The 24,007-nt window shown below is 37.6% G+C and overlaps 2 protein-coding genes across 2 annotated transcripts; one reads left to right on the forward strand and one right to left on the reverse strand.

Moving 5' to 3' along the window:
- The first annotated feature begins 251 nt into the window (after nucleotides 1-251).
- On the forward strand, nucleotides 252-6,138 carry LOC137952871 (calcium-transporting ATPase 10, plasma membrane-type-like). Its single transcript, XM_068799964.1, has 7 exons — nucleotides 252-795; nucleotides 2,136-2,190; nucleotides 2,327-4,275; nucleotides 4,391-4,549; nucleotides 4,773-4,944; nucleotides 5,043-5,341; nucleotides 5,517-6,138. Exons 1-7 carry the CDS (start codon nucleotides 619-621, stop codon nucleotides 5,763-5,765), a joined length of 3,060 nt encoding a protein of 1,019 aa, XP_068656065.1. The 5' UTR covers nucleotides 252-618; the 3' UTR covers nucleotides 5,766-6,138.
- An 819-nt stretch (nucleotides 6,139-6,957) lies between these two features.
- Nucleotides 6,958-20,903, reverse strand: LOC137953581 (uncharacterized). The gene is made up of 6 exons (XM_068801017.1): nucleotides 20,879-20,903; nucleotides 19,581-20,704; nucleotides 11,865-12,329; nucleotides 9,840-10,895; nucleotides 8,614-8,812; nucleotides 6,958-8,190 (listed from the first exon to the last, which is right to left on the reverse strand). Exons 1-6 carry the CDS (start codon nucleotides 20,901-20,903, stop codon nucleotides 7,250-7,252), a joined length of 3,810 nt encoding a protein of 1,269 aa, XP_068657118.1. The 3' UTR covers nucleotides 6,958-7,249.
- Nucleotides 20,904-24,007: the final 3,104 nt, after the last annotated feature.

The raw sequence follows: 24,007 nt of genomic DNA on the forward strand, positions 1-24,007 counted from the left end.
AGCCAAAACAAGTCTAAAATCACCAATAAAACTCTAAGGAAGCTTCCAATTATTGGCGACCGTCTCGAAGACCAACCGTTTTGTGGGGCCACGTGGAGTTGCTTTCGAGTGCTTCTCACGCTAGGAATTTCTCACGATAATTATTACTTAGAGGAGAATATTTTACTTCTTTAAGAAAGCGAGAAATTCATATAATTTGATTTCTGAAAGTTTGACCCTCCATTTGCGGTCCGTTTCCCAAAAGAGTAGGAGGACTTGCTCTCGTCTCTCGGCGGCTTTACTGCTTCCACTCTCCTGCGATATTTCAGATCGATTCTTACATCAAAACCTCTTCTCTCTCTCTCTCTCTCTCGCTCATCTTTTCTTGCTGCGCAATCTGGTAATCGTCCTTTTTCTCTCTCCGGGGGAAGGACGTAGTCGAAGAAAATTGCATCGAGTCAAGTTTGGTGGTGCTTAGCCTTAGGTGGAGGAAATTTCTGGGTGCTTGCTGACTCTGTTGGATTTGCTTTTTTCCGGACATTGATATTTTCTTGGGCGTTACGTGTTTGGAACTGCCTGATGGATATTTAGGCGTTTGAGCGTCAGCTGTTGGACTTGTGTTTTATCTGCGGAGACGAAATGGAATCGTATCTGCAGCAGAACTTTGGCGGAGTGAAGTCGAAGAACTCTACGGATGAGGCGCTTGAGCGATGGCGCAAGCTTTGTGGGGTTGTCAAGAATCCCAAGAGGCGGTTTCGTTTTACTGCAAACTTGTCAAAGCGGTCGGAAGCCGAGGCTATGCGAAGGACCAATCAGGTCCGGTTTTTTTCGCCCTTCTTTTAGAAAGTTCTAATGTATTCCTTGTTATTTTTTATATGTTTTATTTTTGTGTTTTCTCCCTATCTCCAATGGACGCTTGAGTCGAAGATCTGTAACGGTTCTTTTTGTTGTTAGTTAGTTTTCCTTCGATTTCAAACATGTTTCGTAAGTATAAGTGTAGAAGTAGATGAGAAGGAACTTCTTGTGACTGTCGTTTTTATTTCTTTTCACCTCCCATCGAATGTCAAATTCTCTAATAGATGGAGAATGCCTCTTTAGGTGGGCTTTTTTTTTTTATGGTTAGCTAGTCTTCATGGAGCGTGATTGAAAAACTGCCCGATGTTATTGGTGGTTTTGGTTTGCAATATTTACTTTCGACTCTTTCAATCGCCCCCATCCCCCCTCAATATATGGTTTCCAAATCTGCAGCCGGAGCTGTACATACTAATAGACCGCATGTTTATTGCATTAGTATCTTTCACGCGATGGTTGGCAGTTAAAAATTATCGAACATCTTGCCCCATATTTTTTTTCTAGTAAACATCTAATTCATGAAGTAATTATGGTTTTATTAGGACGTTAATTGATGAAGATCTTGTCTTAGAGTATAACTTTATTTGATCATATCAGCTCCACATGTCGTGTCATATGAAAGTGCAGTCATGGCATCTCTTACAGTGTTCTACTTTGCTTTACAGTGGTAATGTTCTTTTATGGAAACATGTGAAAGTTTGGCATACATTCCTTTGGTTGTGGAAAAAGCAGAATAAAGCTTAATTTAGTACCTGAACGAGAATACAGACTGCTGTACTCTTCAAGCATCTTTAGCAACTCTTCATAAAACCCTTTTGCACAAAAAGAGAAATAAGAAACTTGGTGATAATTCATCTACGAATTTGAGACAACACTTTTACTTGCATTGCACAATTTATTAAGAGGCTTTTGTAGAAGCAATGCTTAAAAATTTTTGGTACAGTAGACTTCACTGAATGATATGTGACATTTTTCTGCTGTTGTCTGACGTTTAAAACAATTTGCATTGTCTGGAAACTTTTATTTGATTCTATTCAATTTGAAGCCCTCGAGTTCAAGTACAACTAGAGTATGAGATACCTTTTGTATGCGAGTGTGTGAAACCAACATTTAGAAACAAAAACCAAGAAGAGAAGGAATAATAGTCATTGTATCCTTTTATTTATGATGTGATCCCACTGGAACCATTACTGCCTACACTTTATATGGAACTTCATTGCTCATGCATTTCCTGAAAGATAGGTAGGAACTCTGATCACTCGCCTGCCTTGGAGTCTCAGGTTTTATGGTTTAACATCTTGCAGGAAAAACTAAGAGTCGCTGTTTTGGTTTCAAAAGCTGCGCTCCAATTTATCCATGGTAAGTTCATGTGATTTTTATTTTTTTTAAATAGTACATGTCAAAAATTTGTGTATCTGTGTTTTTCTCACCATCCTTATGAATCCAAATTAAATGGGAAATAAAGAAAGCATTTTATGTCCTCAAACTTGTTCAGGTATTGTTCCCAGCGAATACTCTGTACCTGAAGAAGTGAAAGCAGCAGGCTTTCAGATATGTGCCGATGAGCTGGGGTCCATTGTCGAAGGCCATGATGTGAAGAAACTAAAACTTCATGGTGGGGTTGAGGGCATTGCAAACAAACTCTCCACTTCAACTACCAGTGGGCTTAGTGCAAGTGAAGAGCTTTTGAAGACCAGACAAGAGATTTATGGAATCAATAAATTTACTGAAAGTGAGGCCCGAAGCTTCTTTGTCTTTGTATGGGAAGCACTTCAGGACATGACACTCATCATCCTCGCAGTATGTGCTTTCGTATCACTAATAGTTGGCATTGCCATGGAAGGTTGGCCAAAAGGTGCTCATGAGGGGCTTGGCATTGTTGCAAGTATTTTCTTAGTAGTGTTTGTGACTGCAACAAGTGATTATCGACAGTCCTTACAGTTCAAGGATTTGGATAAAGAGAAAAAGAAGATCTCAATTCATGTTACTCGGAATGGATTCCGACAGAAGATCTCCATATATGATTTACTTCCTGGAGATCTTGTCCACTTAGCAATTGGAGACCAAGTCCCTGCTGACGGGTTGTTTGTCTATGGATTTTCAGTCTTGATAGATGAATCAAGCTTAACCGGAGAAAGTGAACCTGTGGTTGTGAGCAAAGAAAATCCATTTCTTTTATCAGGTACCAAGGTCCAAGATGGATCCTGTAAGATGATTGTGACAACTGTTGGGATGAGGACCCAATGGGGTAAATTGATGGCTACTCTTAGTGAAGGAGGAGATGATGAAACTCCATTACAGGTTAAACTAAATGGTGTAGCTACTATAATTGGAAAAATAGGCTTGCTTTTTGCTGTTGTGACATTTGCTGTGTTGGTTCAAGGACTTTTTGTACACAAGATTCAAGAGGGGAGCTACTGGAGCTGGAAAGGAGATGATGCATTGGAGATATTGGAATACTTTGCTGTAGCAGTTACAATCGTAGTTGTTGCTGTTCCTGAGGGACTGCCCCTTGCTGTGACCCTGAGCCTTGCTTTTGCCATGAAAAAGATGATGAAGGATAAAGCACTTGTACGCCATCTTGCAGCCTGTGAGACAATGGGATCTTCCACTAGCATTTGTAGTGACAAGACTGGAACATTAACAACCAATCACATGACTGTTGTCAAGGCTTGCTTTTGTGGGATCACTGAGGAGGTTGGCAATGCAAAGGATGCTCTTAGTATGTGCTCACAAATCCCTGGAATTGCAGTTAAAACCCTTCTCCAGTCAATATTTAATAACACTGGTGGAGAAATTGTCATTAACCAAGACGGCAAACGAGAAATTCTGGGGACACCAACCGAGTCTGCTTTGTTGGAGTTTGGCTTGGCACTTGGTGGGGATTTTCAGTCTGTACGCCAAGAGTGCAAACTTGTTAAGGTTGAGCCTTTCAATTCTCAGAAGAAGAGAATGGGCGTTGTATTGGAGCTTCCAGAAGGAGGATTGAGGGCCCATTGCAAAGGTGCTTCTGAGATAATTTTGGCAGCCTGTGATAAGGTTTTAGACCAGTCAGGTAAAGTTGTTCCTTTGGATGCTTCAACTTGTACCCATCTGAAAAACACCATTGAACTATTTGCTAGCGAGGCTCTTCGAACACTTTGCCTTGCTTATATGGAGATTGGGGTTAGTTTTTCTGCTGATAATCAAATTCCGATGAATGGGTATACCTGTATTGGAATTGTGGGTATCAAAGACCCAGTCCGACCAGGTGTCAAAGAGTCTGTGGCAATTTGCAGATCTGCTGGCATCACAGTGCGGATGGTTACTGGAGACAACATAACTACTGCAAAGGCAATTGCTAGGGAATGCGGAATATTGACAGATGGGGGGATTGCTATTGAAGGTCCAGATTTCAGGGAGAAGAGTATGGAAGAAATGAATGAATTGATTCCTAAAATTCAGGTACATTTGCATAATTGATGTTGTCGTATAATTGTTGTACTGTATTTGGTATCATCCAGTAACTTCTAGAGGTAATATCTATAGGTATTAATGTGTGAATTTTTTTTTATCCCAGGTGATGGCTAGATCTTCACCAATGGATAAGCACACCCTGGTCAGACACCTTCGGACCATGTTCAATGAAGTTGTGGCTGTTACAGGAGATGGTACTAACGACGCACCTGCCCTTCATGAGGCAGACATTGGACTTGCAATGGGCATTGCAGGAACAGAGGTAGTTAAAGTTTGTGTCTGCAGTAACTGTGGTGTTTGAGTATACCAGGCTGCAATTTTTTAGAATAGATAAAAGACCTAAGTCCACAAATAAATCAATACATTTAGCTTCATAAAAAAAAAAAATCAATACATTTAGCACCAAAACCAGAGTTAGCATATAAATGGTGTCCACTTCAAGTTCTACAGTGACATGTGGGTTTAATCATTATCTCCCTTTTCAGGTGGCCAAAGAAAGTGCTGACGTGATAATCCTGGATGACAATTTTTCAACAATTGTGACTGTGGCAAAGTGGGGCCGCTCAGTGTACATAAACATTCAAAAGTTTGTACAGTTTCAACTAACTGTTAATGTGGTTGCCCTGATAGTTAATTTCTCTTCAGCATGTCTGACGGGTATGTCTTCAAATATACAGAAGTTATTGTTAGAGCATAAGAGTTAACACTATCTTAATTAATGACGATTTCTTTTTTCATCTTGATTGAATGTTTAGGAAGTGCACCTCTCACAGCCGTCCAGCTTCTCTGGGTCAACATGATTATGGACACTCTTGGGGCACTAGCATTGGCTACAGAGCCTCCTCATGATGGATTAATGAAAAGAATGCCTGTTGGAAGACGAGGAAATTTTATCAGCAACATAATGTGGAGAAACATTTTGGGGCAAGCCTTTTATCAGTTTGTTGTGATATGGTATCTCCAAGCTGAAGGAAAGAAATTGTTCCAGCTTGAAGGGCCAGATTCTGATCTTGTACTAAACACACTAATTTTTAACTCCTTCGTCTTTTGCCAGGTAAAGAAAGTGCCTTAACCTTTTACATTTGATTCTTTTTATGGAGCATATAGCTATCTATCTTGAGAAAAATTCTTACTTGTATTCCCTGCTTTTTTACTGTCGAGTGACATGATCTCTAATTTTTGGTGACTGGTTGAACAATCTGCTTATTTCTTTGAATGCCCTTATGCAGGTTTTTAATGAGATAAGCTCCAGGGAAATGGAGAAGATTGACGTCTTTCAAGGCATACTAAAGAATTACGTGTTTGTGGGTGTTCTAACTTGCACTGTGATCTTCCAAATTATCATCATTGAGTTCCTTGGTGATTTTGCGAACACCACACCACTTACCTTAAGTCAGTGGTTTGTGAGTGTTCTCTTTGGGTTCCTGGGTATGCCTATTGCTGCTGTTGTCAAGATGATCCCTGTAGGTTCTACATGAGATTCAGAGGAGATGGAAAAGGGTGTCAGTACTCTTGATTCAGTGTTTCTTGAAGCCTCCACATGGGATCCACCTTATAGAATTTAGAATAGATTAGCACGAATGTAATCGACGAAATTGGTGCGACCAATTCCAGGCTGCTTCAGGCACTACAGTTATGGCAATGTAAGTGAGAAGGCCCATAAAAGTCTGTCTGATCTTAATACTGAGACTTTACTTTCCAACTTCTTGTTTTTTAATAGTGTATTTACTTTTAAAAGTGACTCTGCTCTGCTCCCAAGTAAGAATTTTGGATGCAAATGAGCTGAAAGCTTCTTTCCTTCTCTTGTGATCCTTAACAGTTTTGGTTAACCATTGATGCTGCTGTTTGAAATGCTTCCATGCAAAAATTATAGTTTTTAGAAATCAAATTTCCTTTGATTATTGAAAACTAAACTACTAATGATGGATGAAGAAGGGACTGCGTTCTCCACAAATGAAATTCTCAGAAGCAAAACAGAACTTATATTTTGAGCTTTGCAAAAGAAGTCCTAAAAAATTCCAAGTCATTTAAAATATCACTATAGATTCAAATTGTTTTAATTGGGTTAGCAAGTTTTCCCAATTACCCATTATACTACTGTGACCAACCTTTTTATATAGGATATAGAGGAAAAGATATTGTCTAAACAACAGGATGAATCTATCTAGTTTTTTCAAATAATCTATAAGCATAGTCTTAGTTGAACAGATTGGAGTTCCAGACTATTACCCTTGTATACCATAAGTTTTGAAAAATGAAAGTAAGAGCCACATTTGAAAAGTGGTTTGGATCATATGGAAGGCTATTAATAAATGAGAAAGTTGTTAGAAATCGACTTTCGTCAAAGATTCAAAACAAAATAAGTTTTTATCACCTAGAAAATGAAACACTCAACAGAAAATTGTATAATTTTGTTCTCTTCCTCGAGACATCTCAAGTGAAATGAGATAGCATGATGATATTTCTCATTTCAACTATAGATCTGGTTTACTATTCGTTACATTTCCAATATATTGGCACAACATCTGGAAAAAAAATTATCTTTTTTGAATCATTATAAGTTATCACACTTGGCAGAAGAGTTCAGGTACCAGTTCTGGAGTGATGAAAATGGAGGTGGCACCTTCAAGTCATTCAACACAGAATCATCTGTTTTACAAATAATAGAGCTCAAGGAAGAATAATTAGCTAGTATATCAGTGTTAGGACAGTAATATTGAACATCCTCAAGCAAGTTACCTCTCAGCTCAGCAGTATTTGCCAATGCCACTAGTTTCAACATTATGTACACAAAAATACAGAAGACATGTCGAAACTAATTCAATTCAGTTTTTACCAAATCTCAAGACTTAAAAAGCGTGGAGACTCTTGTCAATAGCTTCCCACTTCTCAGTCATATATGGAAATGACTCTTCTATTGGGACAAAAAATTGCAGCAGTACATTGTAGAACCACCATTGCTTCAATGATGACTCAAACCAACAGAGTCGAGCAATGCCTTGGTTCTCTCTAACTTCTCCTTCCCATCTTGATCAATCCTTGGATCTCCAATATGTCTAGCCACTTGCATATTGATTTCCTTCAAAGAAACCATCATCAGTTGAAGCTCCTCCCAGTAGCCATAGTCAGGTCCAACCAGTTTGATGCACACAAAATGCATTAGTCCAAGCACTAAGCCAAAGTCACTCTCTTCCAGCCCAGCCATTGCACTTCTGAGGATCACAGGACCAACTGCATCCAGTATTTTTGGTTCTCCTCTCTTCAATAAAACAGCTGTCATACCCATAAGATTCCTCAGCACAGGAAACTGCTCTTTTTCCTTGTTTGTCTGTATATCTTGACTGAGATCATTCGGTTCACATATTTCGGCTTTACCCAGTCTAACTAGCCATGCTGGAATACATAACTTTCTGTGACTTTCCTGTTGAGTCGCCTGACTGAAAATGTTGCTGCATCCCAACCCAAGGATCAGATCAGGAAGCCATGGCTTCACAGCTGCAACAAAATAAGAAACATGCTTCAAGCCTAGGTATGATTCCATTGAGGCTATTAGATCAAGAACGTCATTGGCAAGTTGAGAGGTGGATGGAGGTGGAAATGAAGTTCCACCAGAATTTTGAAGGACTATATTCAACAATTTGGCAGCATAAGTGATGGAACTACAAATGCAGACAAACAATTCTCTCAAATCAACTTCACTTAACAAAGAGCTGCTGCTTGGATCCTCATTAAGAGTTGAAATAATATATTGGAAATACATTGAAGTGAAATGTAAACATCTCTCTTGATTATGACAGAGATATTCAGTGCCCATCGCATCAGTAACAGATTTGATTACTGCTGTGACAATTTTTGATGTCTGCAATACCCTCTTTCCTGCTGGGAGGCTATTATGTTCAGCACCTGCATAAGCATTCAAATATAAGAACAGTCAGTTTGATACTGGAAGGGTTGTAGCTTATTAAGTGATCAGACACGAATTGAAGGTACATTTTCCCTTAACATGCCGCATGGGTTGTAACTCGCTGGGATTTACTTTTGAAGAAGATGAGTAGCAAGCTATCTATTTATCAAATCAAGATGATCTATAATTGAACATTGAATCAGCATTGCTATTGTTGTCCATGTTGTTTACAATTTCTCACACTGAAACCCTCAGAAGGTAGGTCCAAGGACCTAGATATCAAATAAACAATTCTGTTGCACTCAAATGGGCTGTTGCAACTAGTACTTTATCACTTCCACATCCACGAAGATTGACATATTGACCTATTCAAGCATTTAATGCCAGTTTCTTTATTAACTTCTATATTTTGTGTATCATACCTCTTTCAGTTGTGTTTGAGACGTCCACTTTGGCCTCTTGTCGCTTGGATCTGCGACTTCCACTGGTTTGATCTTCTCTATGCTTAGGGTTCATAATTGAACTGCTGGACTTGTTATGACTGCCTGGAGTCAAAAGCTTCTCAATGCAACCAAGAAGATGCTTCAAAGCATGATCCAATCTTCTCTCCTGAGGAAACGACTGGTCGCACAATGGGATGTAAGAAGCTGTGAAATTAATATAGAGCAAAGAACTTTTCATAAAAGGTTACAAAGGAGCATCTAAATCTGATGAATCTCACCAGATTAGGACCCACATGCTCCCAGAAGAGTAAAATATACAAATAACATCTTCAATCTGTTCATTAAAATCAATAGAATAAAGTATGAAGTAAAAGCTCTTCGGTTCCAGTTGACTAAACATTGTCCAGTATTGAATATGAACCGGAAAGCCCTATATATAACAGAAACATTTTAAAAGTCTTTTTTGTAGCAAAGCCCACATATAATCTTTGAGTCGTCATTTTAACAGTCACTAGATTATTTCTCCAACTAGTTTTTTTTTTAAATGATGAGAAATTTTAATAAGCAATGCAAAAAAACAAGAGGGCAGGAAGCCAACTGAAAGAAACTACAAGAAAACAACTATGCTATCAATTTGAAAAACAATAAACTGAATTATCAAATCAGACCAAAAGTGGATAGTTTACCGACCAACTTAGCTGCCATAACATTATGTCTCAAAAGCTAACCCCAATGTCACTGTTGAAGATTAACAAAGAGACAGAAAGATGAAGAACAGAACAATTTCTCCCTAATGTCACTTACAGCAATCAAAAAGCTGATCCATTCTCTAGTAAACAAAAAGCCAGTGCAAACATGATCAATGCTCACCAAAAGAATAACATTTCAAGATTTTTTTTTCCTTTCATAAGACGCATGAACAACAGAGAAATACACATAACTGATAATAACTTGAATTTTTAGTAGACCAAAGCAACACCTTATAAGTTATTAGCAACTGACAAAAGGATCAAAATGAGGAACCCCATTAGGGATTACACATATTCCATTCTGAGAAATGTTAAATCCAAAGAAGAAATTTTTTGTGCCATCATAGAAGCAGTTGAATTGAACCTGAAAAGCCACATGTGCTTACAATCTCTATAACAGCAAAGTCTCTGTTTTTGACAAGTTGATCAACATAGTGAAGTTTATATAACTCTTACCTCTTGCGATGACCCTGACAAACGTGAGTCGTTATTATTTCCACTACCACCGTCTTCAGCAGATGTAGGCTCTGTGTGCTGAAGAGATGTGTGCATTGCAAGAGCTATGTAGGCTAAAACTGGTGATATACCAAAAGAGTCGCAGCAACACTGCTCAATATTCACCTGAGAAATAGTTTCCAGAGCAGAGAAAGCCACATCCACCAATGGAGAGTTTAAAACAGCTTCCCGAGTATCTGAAGATTGGAGCAAATCTTTGATCTGCCATGCTACACCTACTGCAAAAACATAATCCTCTTTCAAGTTATGTGACTTCTTGCCAGATGGATTATTTGCTCTGACTGAATTTTTGGTAGACAAATGCACTTTCTTTCTCTTTACAGACTGCTTTGGCATTTCAAAGCCAAACTTGGCTTGGCAGCATGAAGCAGCAACATGCAAACGATTTGCTAGGTCTTTAAAGAAGTCATCAAATCTCCCACAAGACAAAATTACTCCATGAGCAGCCCTCACTTCTTCTTGTCTTTCGACATTATCATATAAATCACCATAGTTTGCAATTAAATTCATAATTTGTTCAAGAAGCCCAATGACATTTTCTGGAGAAACAGTTGAACATATGCTTAAGACTGCTGTCCGGGCACGAGAAGTAGAAGCAGCATTAAGTAAGCTCTTTAATTTTTGTCCAGAGAAAAACTCACTGAGGGTTGACTTGGCCAAGTTTTCACTTGCCAGGCTTCGAGAGAGATTTGCAGCGGCAAGAAGAAACCCTTCAATCTGATATGAATTTAATTGGCTAGGGGAGAGAGCCAGTTCAACACAGACTCTAATGAGTTCCATGAGAGAGTTTGGAGATGATCCTTCTGATAAAGCAAATTCACAAAAGCGGGCACCCGCAAGTGGGGATCTCTTTATAAGGGCAGCACAGCGGTTGCATGCCTCTTTTAGTACTACTTTTGAAGGAAAATATGAGGTTATCAATAGCCTTGTAATTTTTCTTGCTATAAAGGAGCTATCATTTGCAAGAGACGATAATAATGAATCCAGCGAAACTACCTGAAAATAAACAGGAAAAAGGAGTTACGCTTGACTAAATATGAGATCTCATGAAGACAAAACAGCATTAGTTTATAGTATCAGTCACTCAAGAAAGAATTTTTAAGGCTGTATTTGTTTTGCTGTTGCTCTTGCAGGGAGTGCCACTAGAAAACCATTTCCTGCAGAGGCAAAATTTCGGCTTACTGTAGGTGGATTTAGAACCTGGCAGAAACGAAATGTAGCCATGTCACTGTTCTCTGAACCCTCCAAAAGTAGCTTTTGGCTTGCAGGAGCTACATGGCCACAAGGTCATTGATTTGATCAACAATGAAGTCGTCCACACACAGCACACAAATTAAGACACATGAAACAACAATATGACACAGCTTGATTTCTTACTACTTGGCTTGGCTTGAGCAATACCGTTAAAAGATTTCGCCTTTTAGGTGACTTAAACTGAAAGGTGTGTGCATGCATAGAAAACTTCAACATAACGTTCATTGAAGAAATAAACTAGATATTAAACAAGTTGAACAGCCAATTTTATCCTGATATGAATTTGAACCTGAATCCTGACGCAATTAGGTTATGCTGGACTCAACCTGACTCTCATCAACATAAGTAGAGAACACATTTTGAATTTGGATACAACAAACAACAGGTCCTGCAATGTTGATAGAAACGATTATTTAAGTCATCCCTGTAACCGATTAAAAAACAACTGGCATATATACATCATAATGAATATTCAAATAGAAATAAAATTGGTTTATTAGACTAGGCACAATACTATTTTCTTTTCTTTTTTTAAATGGAGGCTCAATACTATTAATAAGTTCATTACTGTTAGTTCTTTCAAGCTCTAACACCTGAATCAATGATTCAATTATTAGAAATGATAATTAAAAGTCAAATAACTATCTATATCTGTTTAAAACCCATTAAATTTCTGAGATCAGTGTTCTACTAAGTGGCATTAGTTTTTACCTTGTTAAACTGGAAATTCCGAATATCTCTTATGGCAAGAAGGAGATCAACAACAGCCACTTGTACAGAAAGAGCACCATCCAGGAACATGTGTTGCAGTCTTGGAAGAAGTACTCTTAGAATTTCATGAGTTTGTGGATTTTCAAGTAAATATATGAAACCATTCAATGTAGAGAGCCTGACCGCATTAGAGAGGTCATGGGTCATGTCATCTACAATTTTACCTAGAAACCTTGTAATGGTCAGAGGAGGAATAACTTCCCAAAATAGACGAAGAATACGACAAGAACCTTCCACAGCAACTACTCTAATGCCAGGACACTCATCAATGAGCATTCTATCCAATAGAAATAACTGTTTGTCCAGCAGTGTGTCTTTAGCCTCTTTTGTTGCATCTGGATCTTCAACAGGAAACATGTCTAAGAGGACATATAATGCATTTTGACGGACATTTGAGTTTGCAGCCTGCAAAAAAAATTTAAAAAAATGAAATGGAGTCTAGAAAAATGATTGTATGGGCACACGCACACAAATAGCCCCCCTACACAAGTTGAACTCAACACCTAACATTAAGATACCCCCATGTGCTCATGGAGCCAGAGGCTCAGTCCACAAGAAAAAGATATTGGTTGGTGAGTAAAAAGAAAAAAATAAATCAATAATGTCAAAATACAATAAATCCAGAATTTTCAAATCCTTGCAATAGTGTTTTTGACAACCAATTAGCTTCAGACTAATAGTTAAGGGCAATGGGATAATAAGCAATAGCTAAGAAGTCAAGCCAACATTCAATATGATAAAACTGTTTTTCTATTGTAAATAACAAATTTCAAATTCAACACAAGTGGAAATAATTAACCAAGAGAAGTTGGAGGTATCAAAAAAATAGTGAAGGGTAGTTTCGTCTTTTACACATGTTGTAGTATCTAGAGTTTACATTATCTCATTCAGCATGTTTAGATGTGTCTCTAGATTCGTTTTCATATTTTGAGCTTGTATATTAGGAGACATAAGGGATTAAGTGTATTTAAGTGAGTAGGGGTATTTTTATAAATTATCAAGCCCACTTAGTAAAAAGGGAGGAGATTGTGCATGATCCCCAAGGAAACCTTTTTCCAGAAGTTTCTTCATTCATATTTCTCTTCTCTCTTCTCTCTTCTTGATTCTTACCTTTTTTCATGGTATCAAAGCAGCTAATCCTAGTTTTATAGCCCTTATTCTTGGTGTTCAAACCGTATCAAGGACTGCAACTTCACAACGAAAAGAGTTCTTGAAATTCGTGCCCTACAGGTTGGTAAAAACCCATCTTTTTTCTGTCATAACCCCTGGGTTGTTGGTTTATACTGCCTTTAAAGCAGTTTAATTAGGATATAGAGCCCTAGAAGGACTCATTGTTGAGGATTTCTCCCTCTTTGCTTGATGCAAAACCCAATATTGGGTTTTTTTACTACATCACCCTTTGGAAAGGTGATATCAGCCATGGATTGGTAGTTTTGTGTGATTCTTGAGTGTAAAGTCACTCTATAATGGTGAAATTGGGTCAACTTGGGTTTGTGCAAACATTGCACAAAAACCCTAATTATTTCTGAAGTGGGGCCCACCTATCCTACACCTAGCTTGTTAGCTGAAGTCTTTAGTTGCTGAATTGTGATTGTTTTGTGATTCTCATGGCTGTTCCGATGAGATATACAGCCCCTCAAGAGAGGTAGGGAATTCTGATGGAAAATATTCCATTATGACTTCAAGAGAAATTGAATGAGCAGAACTATTTTGACTGGTCTAAATTAGTACATATGTATTTAAAGGCCAAGCGAAAGTCAAAATATATCAGAAATTATCCCTCAATGCCTATGAATGATGACTCGGAGGCAGAAATTGTCATGTTATGACCTAGATAATAAATAGAGTTGATAAACTATGAGACCACAAAAGAGTTGTGGAAGTCATACACAAGAGAGCAATCTATCTCGCATGCATGAGTTATATACCAACTTTTTCAATCTCAAGAGAGGTTATAGACCTGTTGCAGAGTATTATAGTGAATTTCTAGGGGTGTGGAAGGAGATAAATGTGACACGTTCTCCAAAAGCACTTTGTGACCATTTCCTCTTTGTTATGAGAAGATCACCTAGTATTGTGGTGTTGTTGGTGTAGTGGATGACACCATCTTATCGGGTAGTAATGTGAGAGGTATTGAGAAGGAATAGGCCCATCTGACTAAAGATCTTGGATCATTAAAGTATTTTTTGGGCATTGAAGTAACTAGAAGCAGGGCAAGTCTTGTCCTGACTCAAACAAATATGTCAAAGATATGCTGCAAGAGTATGGGTGCTAAACCAATTGAGACTCCTATGGATGTTAGAATTAATCTTCATGATGGACAAAGTGATGAACTTACCGATAAGATAGCATATTGTAGGCTGGTGGGCAAACTCATATATGCTATTGTGACTCAACCTGACACATCTTTTGTTGTAAGTGTTGTTAAAATGCCCTTCACCTTGAAGCTGCACAAAGAATATTGAGATATTTGAAAGGGTCACCTGTACTCATATGCAGATTATGCAAGATCCAAACTTGACAGGAAATCTACTATAGGCTTTTATGTGTTTTTAGGAGACAATCTAATAAGTTGAAAGAGCAAGAAACGGAATGTGGTAGCTCGTACTAGCGTAGAGGTTGAGTATAGAGCCATGACTCATACAAACAGTGAACTGATGTGGGTAAGATCTGTTGTAAGGGAGTTTAATCTTCAAAGAGATGTACCTATGATTATGTACTATGACAATCAAGCAGTTATATTTTTTGTTGGGAATCTAGTGTTCCATGAGCGAACAAAGCATATTGAAGTGGATTGTCATTTTATCCGAAATGCAGTGATGAAGAAAGAGGTTGTCACTCATGTACGGTCTGGTGATCAAGTTGGAGATGTGTTTACCAAAGCTTTGGGTTTTTTGTAACAAGTTGGGCCTTCTAGATATATATGCTCCAGCTTGAGGGGGAGTGTTAGAAAGTGAAGGGCAGTTTCATCTTTTTGCATATATTGTAATATCTAGAGATTACATTATCTCATTTAGCATGTTTAAATGTGTCTCTAGATTCATTTTCATATAATTTGAGCATGTATGTTAGAAAATATAAGGGATTAAGTGTATTTAAATGAATATGGGTATTTTTATTTTTTTATATGGGAGACTTTTCCAAAAGTCTCTTCACTCATCTCTCTTTTCTCTCTTCTCTCTCAATTTCTCTCTTCTTGATTTTTACCTTTGTTCATCACTTCTTCCTTATGTATTATTCCAGAAAGAATTTTATCATAATAAAACACATGGTTTATCATAATCACCAGAATGACAAAAGGGGAATGTTTGGGTTGTTAACATTTCTGCTGCCATATAATTCTCCTTGATCAAGCTGCCATTGAGGATTCCATTTGAGCAATAACAGTAGATTTTGGCTGAAAGACTACATCTAACTGCACAAGATTTTGTGTAAATGCAATGCTTAGCCTGAAATTCAGAGGGTTGCCATATCTTCAGCTAGAAGTCATTTTTTATAACCACAAGAGAAAGAATTCATTAGGAAACTCCCTAAGGAAATAGAGCACAACAAAGCAGCTTGAAAAAAACAAAGGGAAAAATAAAAGATGGAGAGAGGCGCCAACAACAAGTAGTTGCTAGGTGGCCCCCTTCCCAGCCAAAGGGTCTGCTACCCCATTAGCACTTGTAGGGGGTGATGGACCCAGTGACACTAAGAGTATAATGCTTTTCTACAATCTCGTCACAACATGCCCAGGAGGTCATTTTTTCCCTGAAGCCCAGAAAATAACCACCCAAAGTATCCTTTCACAATGAGGGGGTCAGAGAATCTGACAAGAATAAGTATCAACAAGGGCCGCCCTTAACTCTGCCACGTGGAATCAGATGGCCAAAGGGGGCAGAGTAAATGAGGAGAATAATTAACTGAAGAATAATAAATGTTCTTCAGCTAGCAATTGTCAATGTTTACAAGACATTCTCCTAACTAGAAAGTCAACTAGTCTCAAAACTGTCAACCAACAGAAAGTGAATCTGATGTAACAACCCAAGTAGCAGAGATTTGTGCCTCTACCTTGAAAAGCCAATCTGTCATATATTTCTCACCATTCCTGACTAAATTCCCTTCTGCTTACTAAGAGTCAACTAACATCTTGTTGGATGTTTACTAAAGTCCAACTTATTTGCTCTCTAATTAATCAACATCTGACATCAATAACCTCGAAAACTCTCCAGAAATTTAGGCTCTGAGGTGATGACTATTTGTAGTGCACTATTGGTTCAAGGAACTATATTTCCAATAACTATGCAAAGTTCACTCCATTGCACATTTACTGCAGAATCAAGTCAAAGACCAGAACTCCTTTCTAACCTAAACTGTTACCAGATCTCACTCAGTTACCTGTTTCCTTATCTGAAGGTCTAGTTTTTAAACCGAGCATCAGCTAACGCATATAATTATTACAGCACAAAAAATAGTTCATCAGAACATGTATCTGAACTCCAAAGGAAGGGGACAATTTACATAATGAGCCATCTCCTCCAGAATTGATCAGATTAGTCCACCCTTTGAGGAGGCATTATTGTGCTCTTCAGAAATGCACCTTCTAGGACTGGATTGACTTATATGTCCTAATGCATCCACTGTTCAAGTTAACCATCACTTCAAGACATTATGCTGCTAGCAGGTTTATTACTTTGACCTACTTGGTGATAATTGTTAGAGCATATTATGTAAAAGAGGAATTAGGAACTTACTTTTTTTACTTTTTGTTTAGTTTGTTCTACTAAAAACAACACTAGCTACTGCAATATGTATTAAAGAATCTAATAAATAAATATACATGTTCTGAGACAGATTATGCTAGACAACTGCTTTCTCTCACGACTTCTTTCTCTCTCAGCTTCTCTATCTTTCATTCAAATTTTCTATGTATTAAAGAATCTAATAAATAAATATACATGTTCTGAGACAGATTATGCTAGGCAACTGCTTTCTCTCTCAGCTTCTCTATCTTTCATTCAGATTTTCAGATTCCAACAAGATATCAGTGTTTAGGTTATGTGTTATAGGTTATTTTTTCCTTTATGTTAAGATTGAGTTCAGTTACATCCCAAAATGACTAGCCACTTAGGACACCTATTGCTCAACCTGATAAAACAAGGATTTTTCTTAGTTAAATATCCATGTGGGACTACTCCACTAACACTCCCCTTCATATCTGGACTTACACATATGGATAATAAGCCTGAAATGTGGACAATATAGATGAGGTACAAACTTAATGGGGCATACTTTGAAACCAAATCCAGACAGACATCCTGCTATGATACCATACAAATGTTGCTCCAACACATCCTAAAATGACTAACCACTTAGAAGGCCTATTGTTCGACCTTATAAATCAACAATTTTTTTGTACATTTATCTATATGGGACGTTCCCACTGACGCTTTCAGTTAAGTCAAGGATGAAGCCAAAGAAGAAAAAAAGGATCTGCTTCAATTCATTCCTTTGTTTCAACATGGCTGAAGAGGCTAATCCATCCATGGCTGGAGCCAAATAAAAAAATCCTAAAAATAGTGCAATTCTTCTCAAAAACCTATTCTGTGACCAATCTTCTTGTACTGAATTTAGAGATCAAGAGAAATTGTTTCTTCTTGTTATTTGCAAAAGCTCTAGTTAGTTATTGGGTGAAATTTCTCATAGAGAGAAGTATGTCAACTCTGAATAGCAATTCCATTTAAAAATGAAAAAGAGATATGTATGACTGAAACAAGAGTCTGTTTTTTATGTGGTCAGATCAACTCTTGCCTTTCTTTACAGTCACAACTCCTTTTTTTTTTTTTTTTTTACATTGAAAACCACTCCTGTTTCTTGTTTGAATCTTATACTGCCTTCTCTTCTTCAAATTTTATTTTGATAAATAAAATTTCCTCCTACTTTTGGATATGATTAAAAACCTAGGTTGATATCCTCTTTGGGATTTATGGGGTGATTCTTTTTTCACTCAGACATGGTACTATTGGAATAAAATTATTTTCATATTTCCTACTTAAATTTTTCTATCACTACTTTCCATTTGAAATCATCTTTCATATTTTTGTCAATTTCAAGTTTTTACTCTTCTTTGTTTTACCCATCCCCACTTTTTTAATACTGTGTTGCCCTCCCATTAGGATTTTGAGAGTTCCTCTCTCTCTGGCCTAATAATTTCATTTACCCTATTAGATCTCTCACTTGCCATTGTCCATTTTAATTTCTTGAGATGATGCTATTAATCATGGGGAAAAGGAAAAGTTACATATTATGCAGCAATCTGAAGCCTCTGTTTTTTGTTTTTCCTTTTTATAAAAAAGGCTGAAGCTTCCTAATATGGTTCGGTTGCATTTTTAAGATCAAGCATTGACTCTTATGTAGTCCCTAGCTTGAATTAAAATATAAAGGTACTGTTACAATCTACTCCAAGAAGATCATTGGACAGTTGCAAAGTCCAAAGTTCTCTATTATTATAGTAAAGCAGCCATACACAACCAACAATTTTGCTGCAAGACAAGGTGCAGGACAATATCATCTCCACTGAACTCATTTTATTTCCTTGATCAACTAGCAAATGCATTTTATGAAAGCATTACTATCAGATCAGATGTCATCCATTTGTGGCACACTGGGCATCTATGACCAACATGTAACAGCTTGAAGTGGAGTATTGGAGTATTATTAAGTTAGGAATTAGAAACTTGTTCATGTAATTTCTATTAAATAATTACTTGTATTTGTGCCCTACTAGGACTAAGTGAGATACTGTAATAGCATCCAGCAAAACCTTATGAATAAAGGGATATATCTCAACACTTATTATGCTAGATAATTATATCTCCTTACATACTTATTCACATTACTTGAAACTTGAACTAGAGATAAAACTAAACACATAGAATAGGATAGTGTAGCTATTGGACTTTGTAAGAAGTGTAAAATGACGAAATTACCCTTCAGTAGATTTTCTAACAAGATGCTTATGACCCCCAGCCTTCTGTGCTTCAAAAAGATTTTTCGTGATTCACACAACTCAAGAGACCAAGTGATTCCTGCTGGAACATGCATATTGAGTTCAAGTGATGGGTGTATCAGCAGTACGCATTATATATCATCCAATACCACTCATATTTTGGAGTTGCTAATGCAATGCACGATACATATCATGCCGTCTTTTCTGTTTTTAAAATTCGAGTCAGGCCAATAGAGCCTGATAAATGAAACATATTGGTTGATATGTTTCAAACTTTAAAGGTCCTGATACGATACCCAATACCAAGATGCCCACCAGTGTTGAGTCCAATTATCAGTATGTTGGATAAAAGAAAAAGTAGCTACCAATATACTTTCTGAAGCCTTACTCAATTGAAGAATCAAACTTACAAAATAACTCCAGTTAATCATCCCATTGCCTCTCTAACTGTATTCTACTATGTCATTCTATGATTCAAATTTTATGTGACAAACATTTCAAAGCATGATGCTAAATTTGGACTGCTGAGTAACTAACAAACCAGCAAGCAACAAATCCGTAAAAGATGTTTGTTCCAACAGAAGCATGGAGTGTGATTTAACCATTGTAAAATCAAAATTTTTGAACAATGTCGAGCAGCAGTGAGGAGAAAAACTAGAGGAAATTACCTGAAGAGATCGAAACAGCACAGGCTCAACCAGGCTGAAAAGAAGCTTATCTACTCCATCTGTAGTCCGCTGACTTATAAACCCACCTAAAACCCTTCTTACAGATGCTGCAAGCTGTTCTGTCTTGGCATAAATAGCCCCCTCGACCAAACCCTGCAGAAAACCATTCTGAAGTTCCTCACGTGTAATGCCCTCACTTACCTTCCATGCCCTAAAGAGAATGTCTCCAAAAGCCTCCAATATGGACTTCTTCCCAAATGGAATCTGGGTACGGATTACAGCCAAAGTTTCCTTCATGAGTTGATCACTCAATCCGAACAAGAAAGCCACAAAACGCCTTCCTTGTTCTATCTTCAGATACAGAGAAGTAACCACACATCGAATAAGCAAATGCTTCAAGTCTTCAATACTATCATCGTCGAAGTCAAACAAGCATAACGCCTCACGAAGGGCATAGACTTTGTGCAAATCAACCTTCTTTCCAGACTGGAGCGATTTCGAGACCAAATATGGGAGCGATTGAGATATAAGGGTCTCCCTCCCTACTAAGCCCTCCTTCCACCACTCCTCGCACAAGCTTGCAATGTCCGTCATCAGTACGGAATCTGATTCAAACAGAATGAGGTTATCATGGAGAGATTGAGCAGACGGTAAGAGATCCAATGGTGCGAACAGCTTCTTCGGATGAGAGATGCAGAAAAGCGCAATATGTGAGTAGATACGTAGATTCTTGAGCAAATTTTTGCTTTTTCCGCTACCCGAGGTATTCAATTCTTGGCCTCCCATCTCATCTTTGTCTTTTCTGTTCCTGGACGACCTCCGAAGTCTCTTAGTTGGCGGCGGAGAAGGAGATGGAGATTGTCTATTTGCCGAGTCCTGAGACTTTTTAAACGAATCTACCGACTGAGATATTACGAGATGGAGAGAAACGGGCAGAGAGGATACGAGATTAGATGACGAAGGAATACCCCAAATTAGATTTTTGAGCGTGGCCTTTGCTGTTTTAAGATCGGTGTCTGCGGCAGAGAGGAGAAATTCTTCAGCAGAAGACTTGAGAGACGACCTAAGCCTTTTCGCATCCATGAGGAATACTTGCTTTTTGAAAATTTTACAGGCTTCGCTTCCTGGTTAACGTTGAGAACACGCAGAAGAAGGGAAACCCAGGAACCGCCATTTTTTAAGTTTGAACTGCTTTTGCACGTCCGCCACAGAATTCGAAATGTACCTTGAGAGGTGCCCTGGGAATAAAAAATGATTTGTGCGTGGGCCCAGGGATTTGTCCTATACGTATCGGTTACCTTGCAATCCGATACGCTTCCCCATCTTGGCATTTATCAGCCGATACAACCCAGGTTAGCTTAAAGCAGAATCCGATACATATCAGCTGATATGCCTAATGTAACCTAGCCTTATGGACAAGGTGATTTGCCCAAACTCAATAATTGTTGGACACGTGTATTAAATACATGCTGGCTGTGTGTATATATATATATGCTTCTACTAAATATGAATATAAATATTATTCAAATTATTTATTTATTTTAAGTTTCAAAGCAAATATTTAAAAATAAGAGGTGCCCAATTATTGATACATATTTAAAATGGCCAATATGTATTGGATTTACCCTATCAAATATACCTCACATTGGTCAATACTGACGGAGTATATTAATCGATACAATCGATACATATTGTAATTTTGAGGTCCCCAATATATATCGATATACAAACAACCTGCTTAAAACTTAGAACACTGGATAGTTTAAGACATTAAGTTATAGATTAAATAATTAAAATTTTATAAAATATTTATAATCAGAATTAAATTCATAGTTATGTTATTTACATTATATATTTTAATAGAAATAAATTAAAAAAGTTAAAGGAGCTAAATAGAAAATGTTAAGTTATTAATACCGAAGTTATCGATATAGCAGTCGGAAGTTGTTGTGTACAATCTTTATAAATGAAACAATAATTAGAGGAATATGGCTAAGAGTAATTTGAAATATACATCTATTGTGACACGAGTACAATTAGCCTAAAGGAGCTACTAATAGAAAATGTTAAGTTACTAACACCGAAGTTGTGGATATAGCAGTTGGAAGTTGTTGTGTACAGTTTTTATGAATGAAACAACAATTAGAGGAGTATGGCTAAGAGTAATTTGAAATATACATCTATTGTGACAACACGGATACAATTAGCCTAAAGGAGCTACTAATAGAAAATATTAAGTTACTAACACCAAGTTGTGGATATAGCAGTCGGAAGTTGTTGTGTACAATTTTTATAAATGAAACAACAATTAGAGGAGTATGGCTAAGAGTAATTTGAAATATACATCTATTGTGACAACATGAGTACAATTAGCCTAAGATTCACCAAAGGTGAGGACACTAAAAAAAAAAAAAGACTTATCACGTGATGAACCTAGTCTCGACCATAATCAATGGGAATGTGACGAGAAAGAAAAGTAATACATCCTCAAGCTTCAATCGACTCATGGTACTAGAAGATGAAGTGACTCACATTAAAGAAACACTTGTGAAAATCAAGGAAGAATAAAAGGAGATTAAAAACCTCCTCTACTATGTTGTTGACTTCATCTCTATCTCACATCTGCCTCCACCCTCGACTTAGTATCCTACTCTATCTATGTTTTGACATAGGATTGACCTCATTTTGTATTTTTGTATGTAAAAAATCTATTGAAGAGATCTTACGATCCGCGATTAACTGATCATGATCCAACAATAACGGATCTGTAATTTTAATTTCAAACGGGATTCATTCCCTTATATATAAACGTATTATGAATGTATTTTGATATCGGAAATAAAGAATTTTACATGGTATCAGAGCGACGATCTTGATATTGCTCTTTCTATTTTTTTCCCGTCCGTCTCGTTGCCGCTTCCGATTCCAGCGACGTTTCCGTCAAGGTCCAAACCCTCGTTCAATGGAGGGAGATAAACTTGCACCGATTGTCAAGAGACGCAACAAGAGCTCTTTTATTCTCCACCAAAGGTCTCCCAGATCCGGCCATTGTGTCGTCCCCACCACCGCCTTTCGGCCTTCCTCTGCCGCAAACCCCGCTTCGATGTCTTGCACCATCCCTCTACTGCGCCTTCTGACGGCCGGTTTATTTTCCCTCACTCTTTGTCTGCAGAGACAAGAAGAAGAAATATTTACAGCACCACCCTAGGTGCTGATGCACTAAATTAAATCAACGCTTTTTCTATGGTCCGAACCAAAGCCAAAATCAGCCGAAATATTGAGCCGAGGAGCCAAAATCATTTAAGCCAATATGTTAAGCCAAGCCGAGCCGAACCAATTTTTTGCCGAGTCAACTCGGACCTAAGAGTCTAGCTCGAAGTCTCAAGCCGAAGCCAGAGTCACAGTCTGCACACACCAACTTCTAACAAGGATATTACTAGTATGACATCCAACTTTACAAATCCGAATCACACACTGTATCTTCACCATTCAGATCAGCCTGGGTTGGTTCTCGTACCAGAACTTCTCACTGAGGATAATTACAGCACATGGCGTCATTCCATGACTATGACCCTCATAGTCAAAAACAAATTTGGTTTTGTTGATGGATCTCTCCAACGACCAAACAACAATACCGACAATGAATTACAACAGTGGATTCGTTGTGATAACCTTGTCAAAACTTGGTAATTGAGTTCAATCTCTATAAATATTACAGCAAGCGTATTTTATTGTGATGAAGTACAAACAATTTGGAATGAGTTGTGCAACCATTTTCTCAGGTAAACAACGTCCAATTATTTCACATTGAGAATGAAATATATGATTGCGTACAGAATAATATGTCTGTTAGTTCATATTTTACAAAACTCAAAGGACTGTGGGATGAGAGAGATTCTATTTGTCCTCTCTCACACTGTCGTTGTGGCTCTATGAAAGGGGAACTATCCTATCGAGAAACACAGAAAATCATCAAGTTTCTCATGGGATTAAGTGAATCTTTTACTACCGTATGTGGACAAATATTGACAATAGATCCTTTGCCTAAGATTAGCAAGGTTTATTCTCTAATACTCAGACATGAACGACAAAAAGATGTATCTGATAAACGGAGCATCATTCAACCTGAGGCAGCAACTTTCACTATAAAAAATTCATGCAAGAAAGGTGGCTCCTCCACCTGTACAAAATGTCACAAAGATGGTCACCATGCTGGAAATTGTCGGGCACATTTGAAATGCACTTATTGCAGTTTGAAGGGTCACACCGTTGATTTTTGTTGAAGACTCAAGTTTGCAGAATCAACTAAACCCACAGAGAAGAAGAACATATCCAACTATTTTCCTTTTACTTAGGAACAATGCCAACAAATATTACAAATGCTCAGTCATAACAAGCCATCAATGGCAAATCATGTGGGTAATTTC

This window comes from Aristolochia californica, unplaced genomic scaffold, assembly GCF_029961685.1.
Source record: "Aristolochia californica isolate CCGP_79_NKW_82.1479 unplaced genomic scaffold, dmAriCali1.0.hap1 SCAF_16, whole genome shotgun sequence".
Lineage (NCBI taxonomy): Eukaryota > Viridiplantae > Streptophyta > Magnoliopsida > Piperales > Aristolochiaceae > Aristolochia > Aristolochia californica.